We start from the raw sequence: 17,500 nt of genomic DNA on the forward strand, positions 1-17,500 counted from the left end.
TGGTGAATGTTCAAGATCTTATGCTGTACGTTTCGAAGAGAAGACCATCTGTCGCCGGTACCCTGCCAAAATTCCATCTTCCTGCTCTAACCGACATGGGACACTGCATCTGTGGCACAAACGTGCTCCCAGCAATGGATGAAATCAATGATGCTGCATTCAAAACGATGATGAGATTCAAATAAAGGGAGACTTAGAGAAAGGTCAACACGGCATTATGATGGACAGCTCGAGAAAAGGGTAGTGCGCAATGGTCAAATGGATTTGCGAAAATTTATATCAATTCCATGAATGGAAAGTGTTGTTTTTTGTTTCATGTCATCATCAACAAGACAGCATGGCAGATCCTAAACTTAAGTGAAAAGCCCTTTTTTAACACTTCCAAAAGCTGGAGATAGCGAAAGTGAAGGAGAGAAAGCAATACAGAGATTTGCACAAACATCCAGAGAAAGTACAGGAAGAAGTAATGATTGAAGAAAATATCTGGAGGTTGAAGGCAAAGTGGGACTTCGAGCAGACAGAGAAAACACAGAAGCAGTGGGTGAAGCAGAAAGGTCCAAAGAAAGGCGTGCAGGGTGCTTGAGGTAACGCCGAGGCCAGGAGAAATTCTGCAGGCAGAGGAGGAAACGGTAAGTGGGTCAGTAATAGAGATGGTGGTGGGAGGACACGTGCATAAAGGTTTGCAACAAACTCCAGGCAAGATAACAGGTACCGGTACACTGAAATCTGGGATACATTCACACTGCCACTGAAAAGTGAGCAGCCTCATATGGCTGAGAATATGGTGAAATACAGTGTATTTCTTCTGCAGAGTAAAAACTAATGAATGACTTTAGTTCCTCCACCCAAAACTTTTTCCAGACCAACATTTTCCTCTGTCGCTAAAATTCCCAAACCTAGAGTGCACCCAATTCCCATGCCGCCTTGTTGCACAATCGTTCTTCAACAAATTCCTGTGGAAAGTGAAAGAGGAGAAGGAGACAGAGAGATGAGAGAAGAGAAGAGAAAAGGGGAAAAGTAGAGCAAGAAGAGAAAAGGGGAAAAGTAGAGCAAGAAGAGAAAAGGGGAAAAGGAGAAAGACAAAGACAAAGACAAAGACAAAGACAAAGACAAAGACAAAGACAAAGACAAAGACAAAGACAAAGACAAAGACAAAGACAAAGAGAAAGAGAAAGAGAAAGAGAAAGAGAAAGAGAAAGAGAAAGAGAAAGAGAAAGAGAAAGAGAAAGAGAAAGAGAGAGAGAGAGAGAGACAGAGGGAGAGAGAGAGAGAGAGAGAGAGAGAGAGAAAAAGAGAGAGAGAGAGAGAGAGAGAGAGAGAGAGAGAGAGAGAGAGAGAGAGAGAGAGAGAGAGAGAGAGAGAGAGAGAGAGAGAGAGAGAGAGAGAGAGAGAGAGAGAGAGAGAGAGAGAGAGAGAGAGAGAGAGAGAGAGAGAGAGAGAGAGAGAGAGAGAGAGAGAGAGAGAGAGAGAGAGAGAGAGAGAGAGAGAGAGAGAGAGAGAGAGAGAGAGAGAGAGAGAGAGAGAGAGAGAGAGAGAGAGAGAGAGAGAGAGAGAGAGAGAGAGAGACAGAGACAGAGAGAGAGAGAGAGAGAGAGAGAAGAAAGAGTGAAAGAAAGTGAGAGAAAGAAAGACAGAGAAAGAGAAAAAAAGAGAAAGAGACAGAGACAGAGACAGAGACAGAGATTGAGTAACTCTGGTGTTAAAATGGATGAGGAAAGGACAATCCTTCAGAATAGTGCAATTCAGAAAATAAGAGTTTTTGCAAGAAGGCACAAACATTCTCAAAGTTTAAGATAAGGAGGTGTAGATTCAGGCAAATCATTCTGATCAAGTATGCTCCATCCTTCAAAGTCATCCCAAACAATTGCACCAATAAAACCCTGAAAATCTCTGAATGCTGTGAAATATTTTGATTGTTAAAGAGTTAGTCGACCTATATATTTAGTACACTTTAAGCAGGAGTTCTAGTTTAAATGGTAAAACAACACTTCCCAACTTAAACCATTCTATACACGACAACCGCTCATCATGCTGGCTTTCTCCGCATTACGTTTAGTTTTGGATCAGTTTTTATCGGACTAGCATTAATGATAATTACAAGACACCACCTGGCAAGGAAGTCTTCATGACACATACAGTTGGAAAGTCAAAATGTTTCACTGAACTGACTTATCTTTGGTTTTGTTTGAAAAGTTAATGTGGAAATGACTGAATCCTCAGTTTTCTTTTGGTTGAATTCTGTCAAGAAAGCAATATCTAGTGACTCACAGTGTGTGCGAAGTTGTAGTCAACGATGATCTGGTGCCATCGTGTGGCAAATCTATTCCATTGCATGACTCACACAAACTTGTGAATTAAAACACGTCCTAATTGGTGTCATATTTAAAATACCCAGTAAGTAACAGCAATTATGATCTCCAGTGAATACGAGGACCATTGTAACATCATGTTGGGATATAGTACAAAATATCGTTGAGTTCAAGGATTGTATACATTGTATCCACAGGTGTTGATATGTCAGGTGGCTCTTCAGAAGAATCATTGATCCCAGAGCATAAAAATTCAGGCAATTTTTCCCAATGGTGGACAAATAATGCACAGTTGCAGAACCTTTTGGGCTTCACACTTTCCACTCATCCATCTCCACCACACGGTATGAAATACAAATAATTTGATGCAATTTGGTTGTTCATAATCCAATCTCATAAGGCTTTAGCTACCTGCAGATTCAACAATGCGAGTTTTTACTTTTACATTGATTGACGACTTCGAGGACCTTGCACATAAATTCCATGCAGGACAAAAACATTGGTCGACATCGTTGCACTTGAACCTGAAGTACCTTGACATTAATATACAATTGACAAACACATATGGTACATGGGATTTGATCATGTGTTCTGCACATGTAGGCTGGCAAGATGGTCAACTGGAGGTGTGCACACTCGCCTCTCAGCTGTCGAGCTTGGGTTCGAATCTCTGCCCATTTATAAACTGTCGCCCTGGTGTTGCACGGGTAAGGTGACTCATCAATGTGTGTGCCGTCCCTCGGATGGACGTTAAACTGGGCGTCCCATCTGCCAGCATTAGCCGGTGGACATTAAAGATCCCACTGTGTCCTTGATGAAAGAGAAGCAAGCTATCGCTGGTACACTGGCCAAATTCCAAATTCCTACCCTGACTTCCTGCGTTGGAGTAGTGACCCATCCAGGATTGTGCTCCCAAGCTAATGAAACTGCCTCGGCAGCCCGATGTGCCTGACGGAATTAGAACGAGTATCCATCCATCTGAGCATGTAATTACAGTTTCAAAAAGACAAAAAAAAAACTTTCCATAATGATGATTTAAATAGCATGTGTCATTTCAGGATTCGGTTGGGCAACAAATGACAATCAAATAAACAAACTGCATTTTTTTTCTGAAATTAGAGAATGTGAACAATATATTTTCTTATTCGGTCAGCATTCCACATCTTAATCCCCCACATCTTCCTCAATCCTGGTCTTGCATACCTTTTGTCATTTTTTTAAAGATAAATTTTGGGATGGAATTTCAACCAATAATGGGGTTCTGAATGGTCTTCTACTTTGCCAATCAATTTCATTTCTTAATTAATTAATTTTTTGTTTTTTGGTTGTTTCCAAACAAAGTTTAGCAATGTAGTGGTGTTTTAGCATACAAACTGGGTGCAAAATGGTTACAGGTTGTACTGCTTGGCGTTCCGATCTGAGTAGTTAGTTCATGGTGCCGAGGTGATCCCATTGGCCGCTCATGCTCAAGCCCCATTTACTGTGCCGATTTGTTCACTATCTCCTGAAATACTTGTAAGTCATGCAAAGTACAGGTAGTGGACAAAAATGGAAACACCAATGGAAAGTCACTTAATAGGGCATTGGGCCAACAGGTGTGGGCAGTACGGCCTGTATGCGCTGTGGCACAGAGTGAGTGCATCAGCATCTGGAATTCTGCAGGAGGGATGTGGCACAATTCTTCCACGAGAAAGTCAATAAACTCACACATGTTTGATAGAGGTGAAAAAACACTGTTTGAGGTGTCGTTCCAGAATATCCCATAAATGCTCGACAGGTTTAAGATATGGTGAACGAGAAGGCCATGACATATGGATAACATTAGTGTCATACCCATCAAATAAAGCCTGGTGTTGACTTAGTGGTTAGGGTGGTGGCTTGGGATCCGAGAGTCCTGAGTTCGAGCCGTGTTTTTCCGCTGAATTAACACCAGGGGGTTGACTCAGCCTGCCATCCTTCTGAGGTTGGTGAAATGAGCACCAGAGTACTGGTAATAGGGTCACTGCATCAGTGGCATAGCTGTGCCCCTAACCAATGATGCAACCAGCAGCCAAAAAGGCTGTACACTATTGGATTCACATCAAACTATTGGGTCACCATATATGCTCTATGGATGGGGGCATGAGGGGGGGGGTGATGGAGGGTTTCCTCTTGCAGCCATGCCAGCCATAATTATAGGCAACCAGGCCTATGCAGCATTTTATCCATGACCCTAAGCATGCTGGGATGTTACTTGCTGTGTGGCACACTTGTGTGGAAGCCATTTCTTGGTGTCCCTCATTTACCCAGGTGTTTCTATTTTTTGTCCACTACCTGTACATCGATGTCTCTCAACATCCTCATCGACACTGATATGCTGGTTGCTATATAAGCAAACTCCTCCACGAGCCTCAAGCTCACTGGAAAAAGGAACACAGTGTTCGAGAGCATATGACATACTCTCAGGAATGTTTGGTCATTCTGCTCCGAAGTCACAAGAGAAGAGTGTGGTCGATGGTATCATACAACAGAATGCACAAAGCGAACTTTGAAATGCGAAGATGTAACCTTCATTTGCATCACAATTTTTCGACATCAATCGTGATCGAGCTCAACCACCCAATCATACTCCAGCAACAGTACATGCTTTCAAATAAGTAGAGCCGGCTTGTTTCCATGAACATGACAATCATGCATGAGATAACGGCTTTCAAAATCACACTCCCGCTCATTATATGCATTCGAGTCTAAAACGGCTGTCGTCGTGCGGTCCATTTACAAGGGAAAGCAAAAGTAAAAAAAAACAAACCATGATGGTTGAATGGAACACCAAGTTCACAGCTCTCCTTCAAGGTAATGCTTGCTGTTTTTTAACGAGGAGGGAAACAATGAAATGTATTTCCTTTCTTTAGCCATAAAGGTCATAGAAAATAACCAAACAACTAATTTTCCTCCACAAGCACTTGTTAGCATCTCTTTCAACCTGAAGAAAACTCGAGCCCTTACAAGGTGCAATCATCAACTTATTTCAGTAAATAATTTCATTTGAATGCTCAACCATGTCTTTTATTGACATTTTGCAAGAGCAGCGACTACTTCTCACTTGACAGCTGTCTGCTCTGCAATTAACTGAGATTTAAACACAAAAAATTATCTTTCATCTTCATATGTTCTCCAAGTGATGACTACTGGCGCATTCACTCAATGTTTCTGTGATCCAGCACCGGATTTATGGCGGTGGAGACCCTGGCGCACACATGGGTGGTGGTGGCCCTTTCTGCCACCAACGATGAAATATAGTTGTAGTTTTCAACCATTTTCACTGATGGCTCCCTAAACTCTTATATCTTATTCTGTGGCACCCGTATTCAATTTTCTATTTGGATTGTTGCCTTAAGAACATTGCAAGCTCCACGAGTCAAATTATTGGATAAAATACATCATTTCAGGAGAGTTTTGTTGTGGGCTTTTATTACCACCAATGGATTCCAGACACAACTGAAGTTTGGCAAAGTGAACAATGAGCCTGTCAAAAGGATATTGTATGAATGTTACAACTTCCAAGCTACATCGATTTAATTTGAGTAATGCAACGATACTAACGAAATGAGAAGCATTGCTTTTTATTTTCCTGGCATTGGATTCTGCCAACACAGAAAGTAAAAATCCCTCGAACGAGTGAATGCAGACTATATTAGTGAAATAATTTCCAACTAGACTTGTCAAATACCCCATCGAATGCCCAATTTTTGTTGCAAATTTGGTACACTGGTTAATATGGGGTTAATAAGCTATAATTCACAACAACAATCAATAATCCTGGATGAGCCCTTGGGTGGTGGAGGCCCCGGTTGCCCTTGCGTAAATCCGGTCCTGCTGTGATCAAAATGATTCCCTAATCACCACTGAAGGTAAAACCCTACGTCTTATTGTTGACGTCTTATTGTCAATTCTAGCCTGGTGTTGGCTTAAGATCTTCGGGTCTTGAGTTTGAGCCCCTGTCGTGTTCTTAAATAACACAAGGTGGGTTGATTCAGCCTGTTATCCTTCTGAGGTCGGCAAAATGAGTACCAGCTTACTGGAAACAGGGGGCACTGTATCAGTGGCACAGCCACACCTCCAGCAATGATGCAACCAGCAAACACAGGCTGTATACAAAATAATAATAAAAATGTCCATGCTAAACTGACAGTTACTTGGTCCAGCAAACTTTATTTTACAATGAAATTATGATTGCAAAAGAAAGTGAGCTGCTTATAAGTGACATGTCATAGATGCTCCTGCCTATTACAGTTGAGAAATGTATTTGGCTAAACGATTTCCCCCATTTTTAGGATAAACAAGTTGGTGATGGCATCATATGTGGCTGAAAACTGAAGATCGAGACAAACAGTGAATGAGGACAAGTGTACTGTGCACTTAAATGAGACCTGCGCAAAAAGGTTTTGAACATCGAGGAAATTTTCAGTCTCAAATAGTATTTCTTTTCTTAACTTGTTGATCAAATAACCAAAAGTGAATAACCCTGTCATGCAATTTTTTCACCACCTAGTACATTTATGCCTCGATGGCTGCAGAAGCAATTGCAAAATGTCATGAAATTATTATCCCTCAAATAAGAAATATTAAATATTTTGATCAATATTAACATCACATTTCCTGCATAAAGCTACTTGTGTATCTTTAAATTGCTGTCAAAGATTTGGTTGTATGCCTGGTGTTGGCTTACTGGTTAGGGTGGTGGGCTTGGGATCCCAGGATCCTGAATTAAAATTCCCCTTGACTGTTGAATAAATACCAGGTGGGGTTAACTCGACCTTTCATCCTTCCGAGGTTGGCAAAATGAGTGCCAGCATGCTGGTATCCTGTGTCGGAGCGGTAACCTGTCCAGCATTGTGCCCAATAGCCAAGGAGACTGCTTAGGCAGCACCAATGCTCTGCACAGAGTCTGGTCCCAATGGATGGATGAATGGAATTACCGATGGGTTAATGCCACCAGAATAATTGATGGGTTCCTTCCCATAGGATTACAGATGGAATAATTCCCCATTTGTAATCCCCATTCCATCACCCATTACAGAAGGGATAAAAGGATGCAGAAAAAAAATCTGCAAGAATTCACTTCTCCTTCAAGAGATGACAACAAAAAAAGAAAAAGAAAGAATTATAATGAATAAAGAGAATTGTGAAAATTTTTTGAAAGAAATGTGAAAGGAACAACGAACAAAGATGTTGGGAAGAACCTGGACAAGTGGATTTCAGCAGTTAATCCCCAGGCTCAAACGCAGCAACATGTAAAAGCTGCTTGAGGTCCGTCCTAAAAATACCATAATTATTAGGGTTAAGCAATTCTTCACAATTGAGAGATCAGACCAAACTGATGTATATCATGATATGTCAAAAAGTTGTGTACAGATTCAGATGAAAATTAGTGAACAGGTTGGGTGTATGACAAGGACGAATCGTTTCGATTTTGGTGAAGATCCAAATCCAGATCCGGATATGAGAATTATTTAATTGTTAAAGTGATTGTTCACCATTGAGAGATAGGGCCAAAAACGATACATAGCACAATATTTCAAAAATGTATTGGGCCCGATATGTTCAGGCATTGCGGGTTGGAGCAATGCGCTCCACTGAGTGCCCTTCTAGTTTATCCTGCATCATGGATGGGTTAATTCCCCAATAATTGTGGCATTTTTAGGATGAAGTGGATGGATTAATTCCTTCCACTGGGAGTGACGAGTTTTGATAAACATTCACATCAAGATAATTGGAGCCTTCCCCCAACACCAAACCCTGTATCTAAACTTGTTTTTTTTAACCACCTCAAACCTCCTCGAGCAAACCCTGATTAAAACCACCAGTTTTCAAATCATTCCATCCATTGGTTCAAGAGTGCATGTAAAACAAACAAACATACAATCACACATTTCTCAAAATATACATATTATTATTATTATTATCATTATTTTTTCACTGTCCTATTTCTCAAAATGTGCAGTGTCTGATGTACGGTTAATGAACTTGGATGCAAATGGACAGAAATTGGATTTTTATGACAATGAAACAGGGTTTTTTTTATTTATTAAGGATGAACATAAAACAAAGGGATTTAATTTAGATAACTCCATATAGCTCATGATTATGGATTTTGATATCAATCTAAACACTTGGAATGCGAGCATGTTACTAATTCCTAATTGCATTTTCACGTTATTCAATATTTAATGTGTCCCAGCTGGACCTGCAATCCATTAAATGCTTACCTTACAAATCTTATTCAAGCAGTATTGTTGTCAGTGAGGCAAACTTATGTTCATTGTTGCCTCCATGGTCAGTGATTTTATGATTAACATTTAATCACATGGCAGTCGTTTTTTGTGACATTTCATTTGTATTACCATGAAATCAAGTAAATGTAACCTTAATAAACTTTTGGAATAAGTTTTCTATGACTCAGTATGAGTTTTTAACCATTCAAAAGTTTATCTCAAATATAAAACATATTTTAGTCATCCAAAAAACCCACGAGTGCTTAATAAAAAGGGTGAAACGTCGTGACTTACCCCAGAGTGCACAATTACTTGTGATTTTCCGAAAGTTTCCTCCAACTCAGCAACTCTCTTTTTGAGTGCAAAGTTTTCAGTTTGTAAAACAGATACCTGGAAAATTGAAACATGAATGACATTAATGATGGTGCAAGTACAACCTTTGATTTTTGACACACCTGCATTATGCTGGCTTTCTGACTTGTAGAACATTAAAATAATTTTGTACAGACTTGAAGAACTAACTGAATTACACATAAGAAACTTCAGATAAAATAAGAGTTGTAAAATAACTTAAGGAAGAACTTAAATTGGATGAAAAAAAATCAAAAACCAAAATTGTCATTGTTTTGACAATGATCATGGTGATGGAAACTATGATAACTATAATGAGGTTGAGGAAGCCACAGTTTTGCATGCATTTGTGACATGGTCACAAGAAAACATTGATACGTGCAGAGCAGAGACATTATTGGATATCATTATATTTTTGCATGTATCTAACCCATGCTGGAGAGTTAAAAGGGAGGTACACTCTTCCTCTGCACCACCCTGTCAGAATACATGACAAGATTAGTAATGTTTCAGAACAAAGAAAAAGCTGTTTTGTCATTTACCGTCGTTGTTTTAATGCCTTATACCAAATATTTGTACGGGACTGTTAAACTGAGTTGGGAAGGTAATAAAATTATCATCATTTCAGTCATTTTTTTCAATGTCCTTATTTGTGTCACCCGAGCTGCAATGAGCAGAAATTCTTTCTCCACCAGTTATGTGATGCAATGCTCCATTTAACATTTGTTTAAATATTATAAATAAATAATTCATACGCTATTGTGGTAAATATAATCATGACTTTGTATGTCTAACTTGAAAATTAGTCGAATACGAAAATAAGTTGACACATGAAACAAAAGTTTTGACATATTGCAGACTACTCAGCCTCCCCAAAACGATTTTTTTGCATACATAGTTGAGGCTGGTGGAACAGCTCGGACTAGTACAATCAATGGATCAGGATGCAACAAGCCAAAATGACCAGTTGAGATAGGGGGGAAACACCAACAGCAGAGTTGAAGGCCAAGATAGAGGCAGACTTGGACAAGCAATGGGTGTGGGGAGGAATAAGGGGCAGGAGAGGACGCATAGGATGGACAAGATGGATACAGAAGGAAACTCTCAGGAGGGAAAACTGAAAACTTGGAAGGGGGAGGGATTGGATTTCGGGGGAGGGGGTAACAAGGGTAGAAAATATCATAGTTTTGGATCGGGAACAATCCGTGACAGTGGTGAACAGATGTCTTGAAGACCTGGAGGGAAGAAGGAGATTGAAGAGAATGTGGAAGTTGGTTCCACAAGTGGGGAAAAAAAAAGAGGATGAAATGAGTGGAGGTGAGCAGTGATACTGGAGTTAAGTAGTTTCACCAGAAGGGGGCTGATAGCAGGCCATGTGTGCCCTGCAGAAACCTAAGGGGAGGGGGACAAAGCACAGAAGGAGCAGAGGGTGCATGACCAAATAGGAGGTGGTAGAAGACAGAGAGACCACCGACCTGTCTGCGATGGTGAATGCACATAAAATGTATAAAAGACAGAAGTTATTTTTTTAAAAATACATCGATATTTGAAGACACTTTAAGGGTTTATGTGAAAGGAAAACAACTCCAATTCAAACCTCTCCCCCAATCGTGCTGTACGAGTGTTGGTTATTGCTAATAAGTACATTTAGAACATGGCAAATAAAGATGTTTTCCTTCATTTTTACAACCTTTATCTACGAATATGTATCTGACAAAATTACCTGTAACTAAAACTAAAAGTAAAAGTTACCTGTAACAAAAAGGCTGATCCTTACTTTTTCTGATGAAGTATGCTTCAAAAGAATCATATTTAAGTTTATATTCACGAGATGTACAAGGTCATCCAACATGGTTATGAATTTTCAAAAGTATTTTTTTATGGAGACTTGCCGAATAAATGATATCTGATTAGTGGTATAGCTCCTCCTTGTGGCATATGGCAATGAAGTTTAACTAGAAACTGCAATGCTGTGAAGGTGAGAGTGAGCTTTCAACATTCAGTAAGTTTGAACTAATCAGAGAAGTCAAAAGCAAATTCAAATTGTTGACTCATTGCATCACTCAAACTCCACAAAAGCAATTTGACCTCATCTGGTACACCTTGCTGTTCCAAATGGATAACACATTGAATGTCTCTATGCTGCTGAACCAAACACACCAGATTGGTATATTGCAATGTTTAAAATAATATGGAATAGGCAAAGCCGAGAAGCGAACGTAGAATTCTTCTTACATTCGATGCTGCAATTTCCGGTTACTTCGGCCTGGATTCGGGATCAGGAATCAAATAATGCAAATCACGATTAAAAATTATTTTTTGATGATGTGGGAGATATCTTTATTATAAAATTAGGTTGACTTAAAACTGCGAGAGTATTTACTCTCTAGTTTTGTTGTTAATTTTTTAGTCATAAAGGTGTGATTGGGTATACTATAGATCAAATTAATTATTTATGCATTTCTATAACCGTGATAACAGCACTGCATATTACCTCAACATTACCTTCACAACAACAACAACACCGCCGAGAACAGGATCTCATCTGAAAAAATAAATATTACCTTAACATTACCTTCACAACAACTACACCGTCTAGAACAGGATCTCATCTGAAAAAATAAATATTACCTCAACATTACCTTCACAACAACAACTACACCACCTAGAACAGGATCTCATCTGAAAAAAAAAAATCCTCAACATTACCTTCATAACTGTGGTGTCCGAGGCGTAGCGGAACATGGGGGAGCAAGAGCGTAGCAGTAACTCCGCTTTATTGCGCGTCCAGATGTACATCACTGCCACCCCTAGCGGGCGAGTCATGATACACGAAAACCCAATCACGTGATACAGCACACTCCGTCCCTCGTAAAATGACAATTCAAATGATGAAACGACAAGTATAACATGACCAAACGAAACCAATCAACATTCAAAATACTCCAAGTACCGCGTCGTTTCCTGACCCGTCTCGGGCAGGCAGCGACACCAGACAGCCCAGGTTCAGACGCCTCCCGGTGAGGTTGAGGTGACACCCTCGCCGGACTTGCCCCATCCGCAACAACAACCGCCCCCGGGCGACCAGCTCGCTCGTCGTTCTCGGGCAGGACTGAATCAGGTGAAGACCCTGCGGGCGTTGGCACGTCCGGCCCTGGCGATACAACGTCTGGCCACGGCGACAACACAGGAGGGGGTCCCACATCGCTCGGCACGGGAGGGGGTGACGCTGAACAGCGATCATGCATTTGGTCGACGTGCCGCTTCCACACCTCCCCACCATCAGTCCGCACCATGCAATTCGCCTGCCCCAGCACCACAGAGACCATAGCCGGCACCCATTTGGAACCGTGGAAATAATCGCGCACCATTACCCGCTGTCCCACATCAAAACCATGCAGCAGCATCAGGCTCGACACCGCCACACTCACCGACCCTCCAGGTCGCAGCAAATCCAGTCTGGACCGCAATGCCCGTCCATAGAGACGAATGGCAGGAGAATCGCCCGTGACAGGATGAATAGCGTTCCTATATTGGAGCAAAAAGACATCGACCACCGTCTGCACAGGTGCAACACCCAACCTGCGCAAAGCCCATTTCAACATCCTAACAAACGACTCCGCCTGCCCATTCGTCGCAGGATGATACGGTGCGGACCTTAGATGTCGAATACCATTTTGACGCAGAAACTCATCAAATACACCTGCGATGAACTGCGGACCATTATCAGAGACCAGAATCTCGGGTAATCCTTTATTAGCAAAGATTGTCCGCAGTTTCTCTACTGTACTGTTTGCTGATGTATGCTGCATCAGTACAACCTCCGGCTATTTAGAGAATGCATCGATCACAATCAAAAACATTTTGCCATTAACCGGCCCCGCAAAATCCACATGGACCCTCCGCCAGGCCCTGACTGGGGTAGGCCATAGTCTCGAAGCTCGACGCGGGTTTTCAGCATCTGTTTGACACGTGGTACAACGCTTAACCAACTGCTCAATGTCTTTGTCCAACCACAGCCACCACAACAGGCTATGAGCAAGACTCTTGGTCTTCACGACGCCAAGGTGACTGACATGCAGTTCTTCCAAACACCGCTGCCTGAACTTCGGTGGAATCACCGCCCTCATTCCCCACATAACGCACCGTTGGGCCAACGACACCTCCGATGCGCGCGACGCAAAAGGCTGAAATGCCGGCGTTGAAGGTAGATCGCTCCAAATCCCCGTAGAAATCACCTGGATGACACGGGCGAGCACTGGATCATGAGCCGATTCCACCACGACCTGTTTGGCCGTGATCGGCCCGCTTTGGACCTGGCCCAGCGTGAACACATCAACCCGGTCGGCCAACTCAGATGCAGCTGGACCCTTCGCGCAAGGCAAGCGCGAGAGCCCGTCGCAGTTAGCATGCTTTTCGGTGCTCTGGAACTGAATATCGTAATTGTAAGCAGCAAGAAATAGACACCACCGCTGTATTCGCGCGGCCGCGACCAACGGTACCCCGCGTTCGGGTCTCAGGATGAATTGAAGTGGTTTGTGATCCGTCTGCAAAGTGAAATGCCGCCCCAGCAGATATTGATGAAACCTCCGCACACCCCAGATGAGGCTGAGAGCCTCGTGCTCGATCTGGGCATATTCCCGCTCTGCTGAGGACAGGGTCCGGGATGCAAAACAAACAGGCCGCCCGGAACCATCGTCCATCCTGTGGGAGAGCACTGCCCCGATGCCATATGCAGATCTGTCGCATGCCAATAAGAGCGGACGCGCAGGCTCGTAGTGCACGAGGACCGTATCCTCTGTGAGCAGTCGCTTGACGCGGTCCAACGCCGCCTGGTGTGCAGGCCCCCAGACCCAGCGCTTATCCTTCCTGAGCAACCAAGCTGTAAGAGTGACCAAACCAGATATTACGTCCGGAAGTTGTTGACCCGTGTGGCTGCAAGCGGCCATGGAGAATTCACAACTCGATGGCCATGAAATCCGTTGCCATCCAAAGTAGCAAACTGACTGAAGTTTTTAAGGTATTGTTGCTTTACTTCTTGACATGCATGTTAACAGTTAGCATTATGTTAATGTACAATTGGAATTAGTTTGATGTTTTTGGGCCTTGCTGTGTTTTAGAGCATTCCGTATTTAAGCTAAATGTAGCTCCTTTCGTTATTGTTTACATTCATTCGGAAACTAACGGCTTGATAATTCGAGTAATAATATGGGATAGACATGTTATATAAATGTAATAATATGTCATATGAAGTTCCAGCTGTGTTCTTAGTTACATTCGAAAACCGTTGCTCTATTTTTGTCGTTTGCAGTGCCAGATTGGTTGTCGTTTTCTTTGCTCTTCATAATACATGGTTTGCAACAACAACAGTCTTGTGTCATCTCCAAGGGGTGGTCTGACTTACACATGCTTCGATTTTGTGAAAGTTTGAGAAGCTCAGACTTCGAATTTCACTTCTGGTGACCACCTCAGCAATTGAATTTCCTTGCGGGTTTGATCCAGTCCCGTCATCGTGTCCAGTCCTACTCATCAAAACACTTTGCTCTTGAATGAAGGGAGCCAATTATTTCACACCCACACAAACTAAAGATAAAAAGGGCATAATTTCTGCTTTGTTTTGCTTCTATAATAATCAGCAAATTCACATGTGTCAATGGGACACGATAAATGTAATATAAATGTGTCATAAGGTCATGTTAAGTGAAAATAAGAAATGAGCACAATTAATATTTAGGTTTGACTTTCTCTTTGAAGGTAGTAATTTATGACTTCCACAGTCCCGATATCCTCGGAGGTTCCATTTTTAAAAATAAAGTTTTAATGACTGGCTGTTTTGCTGCCCACTCGATGATTCCTATCATTAGAACAGCTTTCTGCAGTTTGAAGTTCAAACAGGAATTATTAACTCCCACCCCTCCCCCCACCGGCATTTTTAGACATGCAAGCATCCGCTCGAACAACATCAAAAGTCTATCACTGGTGAAAGCTCCTGACAAAATGATCAATTGAAAGTACATTTGAAAGCGTCTGCCTTTGAGGGCAATGCAACGCATTCACAATATGTGCAGACCCCCATCATATCACCTGAAGTATTCTGGAATGCTGATGTAATGATTCCACTCAGTAATCTTACTGCAAGTTTAAAGAGGTACTTTTTCACAAAATCACGTTTACTCCTTTTATACTTTTGAGGTTTTTTAATCAACTCATTATATGTTCGCCATTCGTCCATGATTTCCTGTGTTGGATCATTATTGGTACAATATCAAATATGCTGCATGCATTAAAGGCACAGCGGCCATTGATATTTCTCACTTTCATCATCTTCATAAAACCGTAATGCTTCGACCAATGGGGCCGCATTAATTCTTTCAACGTAAAACACAACCTTTGTTTACTTAATTTCTGTACGATAGGTAAATAATAACAAAAGGCAATTGCATTTTAAGCTGTCCATTGCTATAAACTTTACCCATATTCATCAATTGAAATCGATGAAGCACCGAATTGTCGATTACAAGATAATATTGCTCAAAAAATTTTGGCTCACAAGTATGGCCACAATACAGTCAAGTACATATAATTGTTTTTCGTGAAATAATGTAAAATTCATCAATATTTGACATTGTGATGCCTACTAGGTGAATTTAACTCACCTGCTGCTCGAGTGCAGCAACTTGCTTTTTGGCTTCTACATCCTTTCCACCAGATTCAAGAAATTTCTTATAGGCCAAGTCAAATGCTTGCCCAATAGTCAAGGTGATATCTTCTGCCTGGAGTCAACAAGCACAAAGAAAGGAAAAAAAAACAATTAGAGAGAGATTCATTTGAAAAGGGCATGCCCAGGCCAAAAACATGGCAATAGCAAACCCTTCCTGACATGAGGCAACGTCAGTGAACCTTTACAGAAGTAAATTGCAAAATAGAATAACATGTTTGTGACAAAAAGAAACAAAGGAAAGTCAAATGAAATAAAATGCATGTGGGTTGATAATTTCAGCGACAAAAATTCACAGGGGTAAAGACAAACTGATGGATATTCTACTAATTTGGGTGTGAGCTGGGTTTTTTGGGTTTTGGATTGGGTAGAGCAAGAAGAATGTAATTGCTTATAACAGAATCCTATAATTAATATGAGTCTTAATCTCACACACATCATATTATCATTGACAGAGATAACGTACACCAGAACTAAAGCAAATTCATATTGCACAGTTACTTATGTTGTACGCTGTAATCGTGTAACCGTGTAATCAAAGTTATCCTGCCATCAACCCAAAGTCCTGCTTTCTTGCTTTAATGAACAGGACTGTTGGGGTGGGGACACCCACTGATGAAATAACAAGGAAGAAAGAAAGGTCGAGAGTTGGAGGAGACACATGAAGGTAGCAAGAGGAGCTATTGTATTGGGAGAGCAATGGGAAAAAGTGGAGTACGAACAGAAAATGGGCTCTTTCTTTTGATATAACAAGGGGTTGCAAAATAAAGTATTATAAGCAGTGATGTGGAAATAAAGTGAAGTTAGTAATGAAGAAGAATGAGAGCTGGCAGCAAAAAATGGTTGGACAAAAAAGGAAAACCATGTTTCTGACTGTATCACCCAAATAAGTAACACAAAAGTGGATATATGAGGACATATCAAGTAATGAACAAATCAGAACCGAGGTAACCTGCATTATGAACCAGAGGGAATGCTCAACAGGCCAACACCACATGACACCTTCAAGCCAGACGCAGATGTCGATTCTCACAACAAAGACAAAACAGCATGAAGGAAAAAAAATGCCACAAACTAATGATGATGATGTGAAGAAAAATGCAATCCAAATCAAAGCTGAACTAGAATGGGCACTCATAGAGCACATACCTTTGCCGCCACTACTTTTTTTGTTCTTGGTATGAGTGTGGGGAACTGGTTTGATGCTGGTTTCATGCAAATCGAATAAGAATTGACTGAATTATGCCGAAAACCGCATATTTTTCAAGGGCGTGACCCCCCCGACATTTTACCCCAACCAGTGACATGTGTTATGACGTCATTGTGTCACAAGATTGGGCATTAAATTCTGAACATTTTGGTGCTGGGTTCATGTAAAGCAGACAAGAATTGACCGTGTTATGACAAAAACCGCATATTTTTCAAGGTCGTGACCCCCTGACCTTTGACCCCTAACCGGTAACAAGAGTATGGGTGTCATTGTGTCATATTGCATATCACAAGATGAGGCATTGAATTCTGAACATTTTGGCGTTAGTTGCATGCAAATTGAATAAAAATTGACCATGTTATCGTAAAAAGACGATTTTGACCTTTTCGTGACCTTGACCTTGACCTTTGACATGAACGATCCCAAAATCTAATCGAATGCTTCCTGGCTAATAACCAATCATCCCACCAAATTTAATGCGATTCGGTTTAATACTGTTTGAGTCATACGAATCACAAGATTACAAATAAATAAATAAATAAATAAATAAATAAATACACGCCGACCAAAACATAACCTTTCGCAGAATGCGAAGGTAATTAAAACACAGTCTAATAAAAATAAAAAGTAAAATATATATACGTATAAAGTTGTATAT

General features: G+C 41.2%; 1 protein-coding gene across 17 annotated transcripts in view; it reads right to left on the reverse strand.

Annotated features, from left to right (window-relative positions):
- GULP1 (GULP PTB domain containing engulfment adaptor 1) overlaps positions 1-17,500 on the reverse strand; it is a 356,627-nt gene that overhangs the window by 105,606 nt on the left and 233,521 nt on the right. For 8 of the 17 annotated variants that reach the window (XM_085872779.1, XM_085872774.1, XM_085872772.1 and 5 more), the window contains 3 exons: positions 15,571-15,687; positions 8,858-8,953; positions 441-608 (listed from right to left, as the gene is read on the reverse strand). In XM_085872779.1, coding sequence (XP_085728905.1) covers positions 441-608; positions 8,858-8,953; positions 15,571-15,687 — 381 coding nt within the window. Of the gene's footprint in view, positions 1-440; positions 609-8,857; positions 8,954-11,623; positions 11,725-11,867; positions 12,727-15,570; positions 15,688-17,500 lie in introns of those variants that run through there. The other 9 variants (XM_085872766.1, XM_085872767.1, XM_085872763.1 and 6 more) reach the window with 5 other exon arrangements.

The sequence above is a fragment of the Eptatretus burgeri genome, chromosome 3 (genome assembly GCF_056783735.1).
Source record: "Eptatretus burgeri isolate ZD-2024b chromosome 3, Ebu_testis_v1, whole genome shotgun sequence".
Taxonomy (NCBI): domain Eukaryota; kingdom Metazoa; phylum Chordata; class Myxini; order Myxiniformes; family Myxinidae; genus Eptatretus; species Eptatretus burgeri.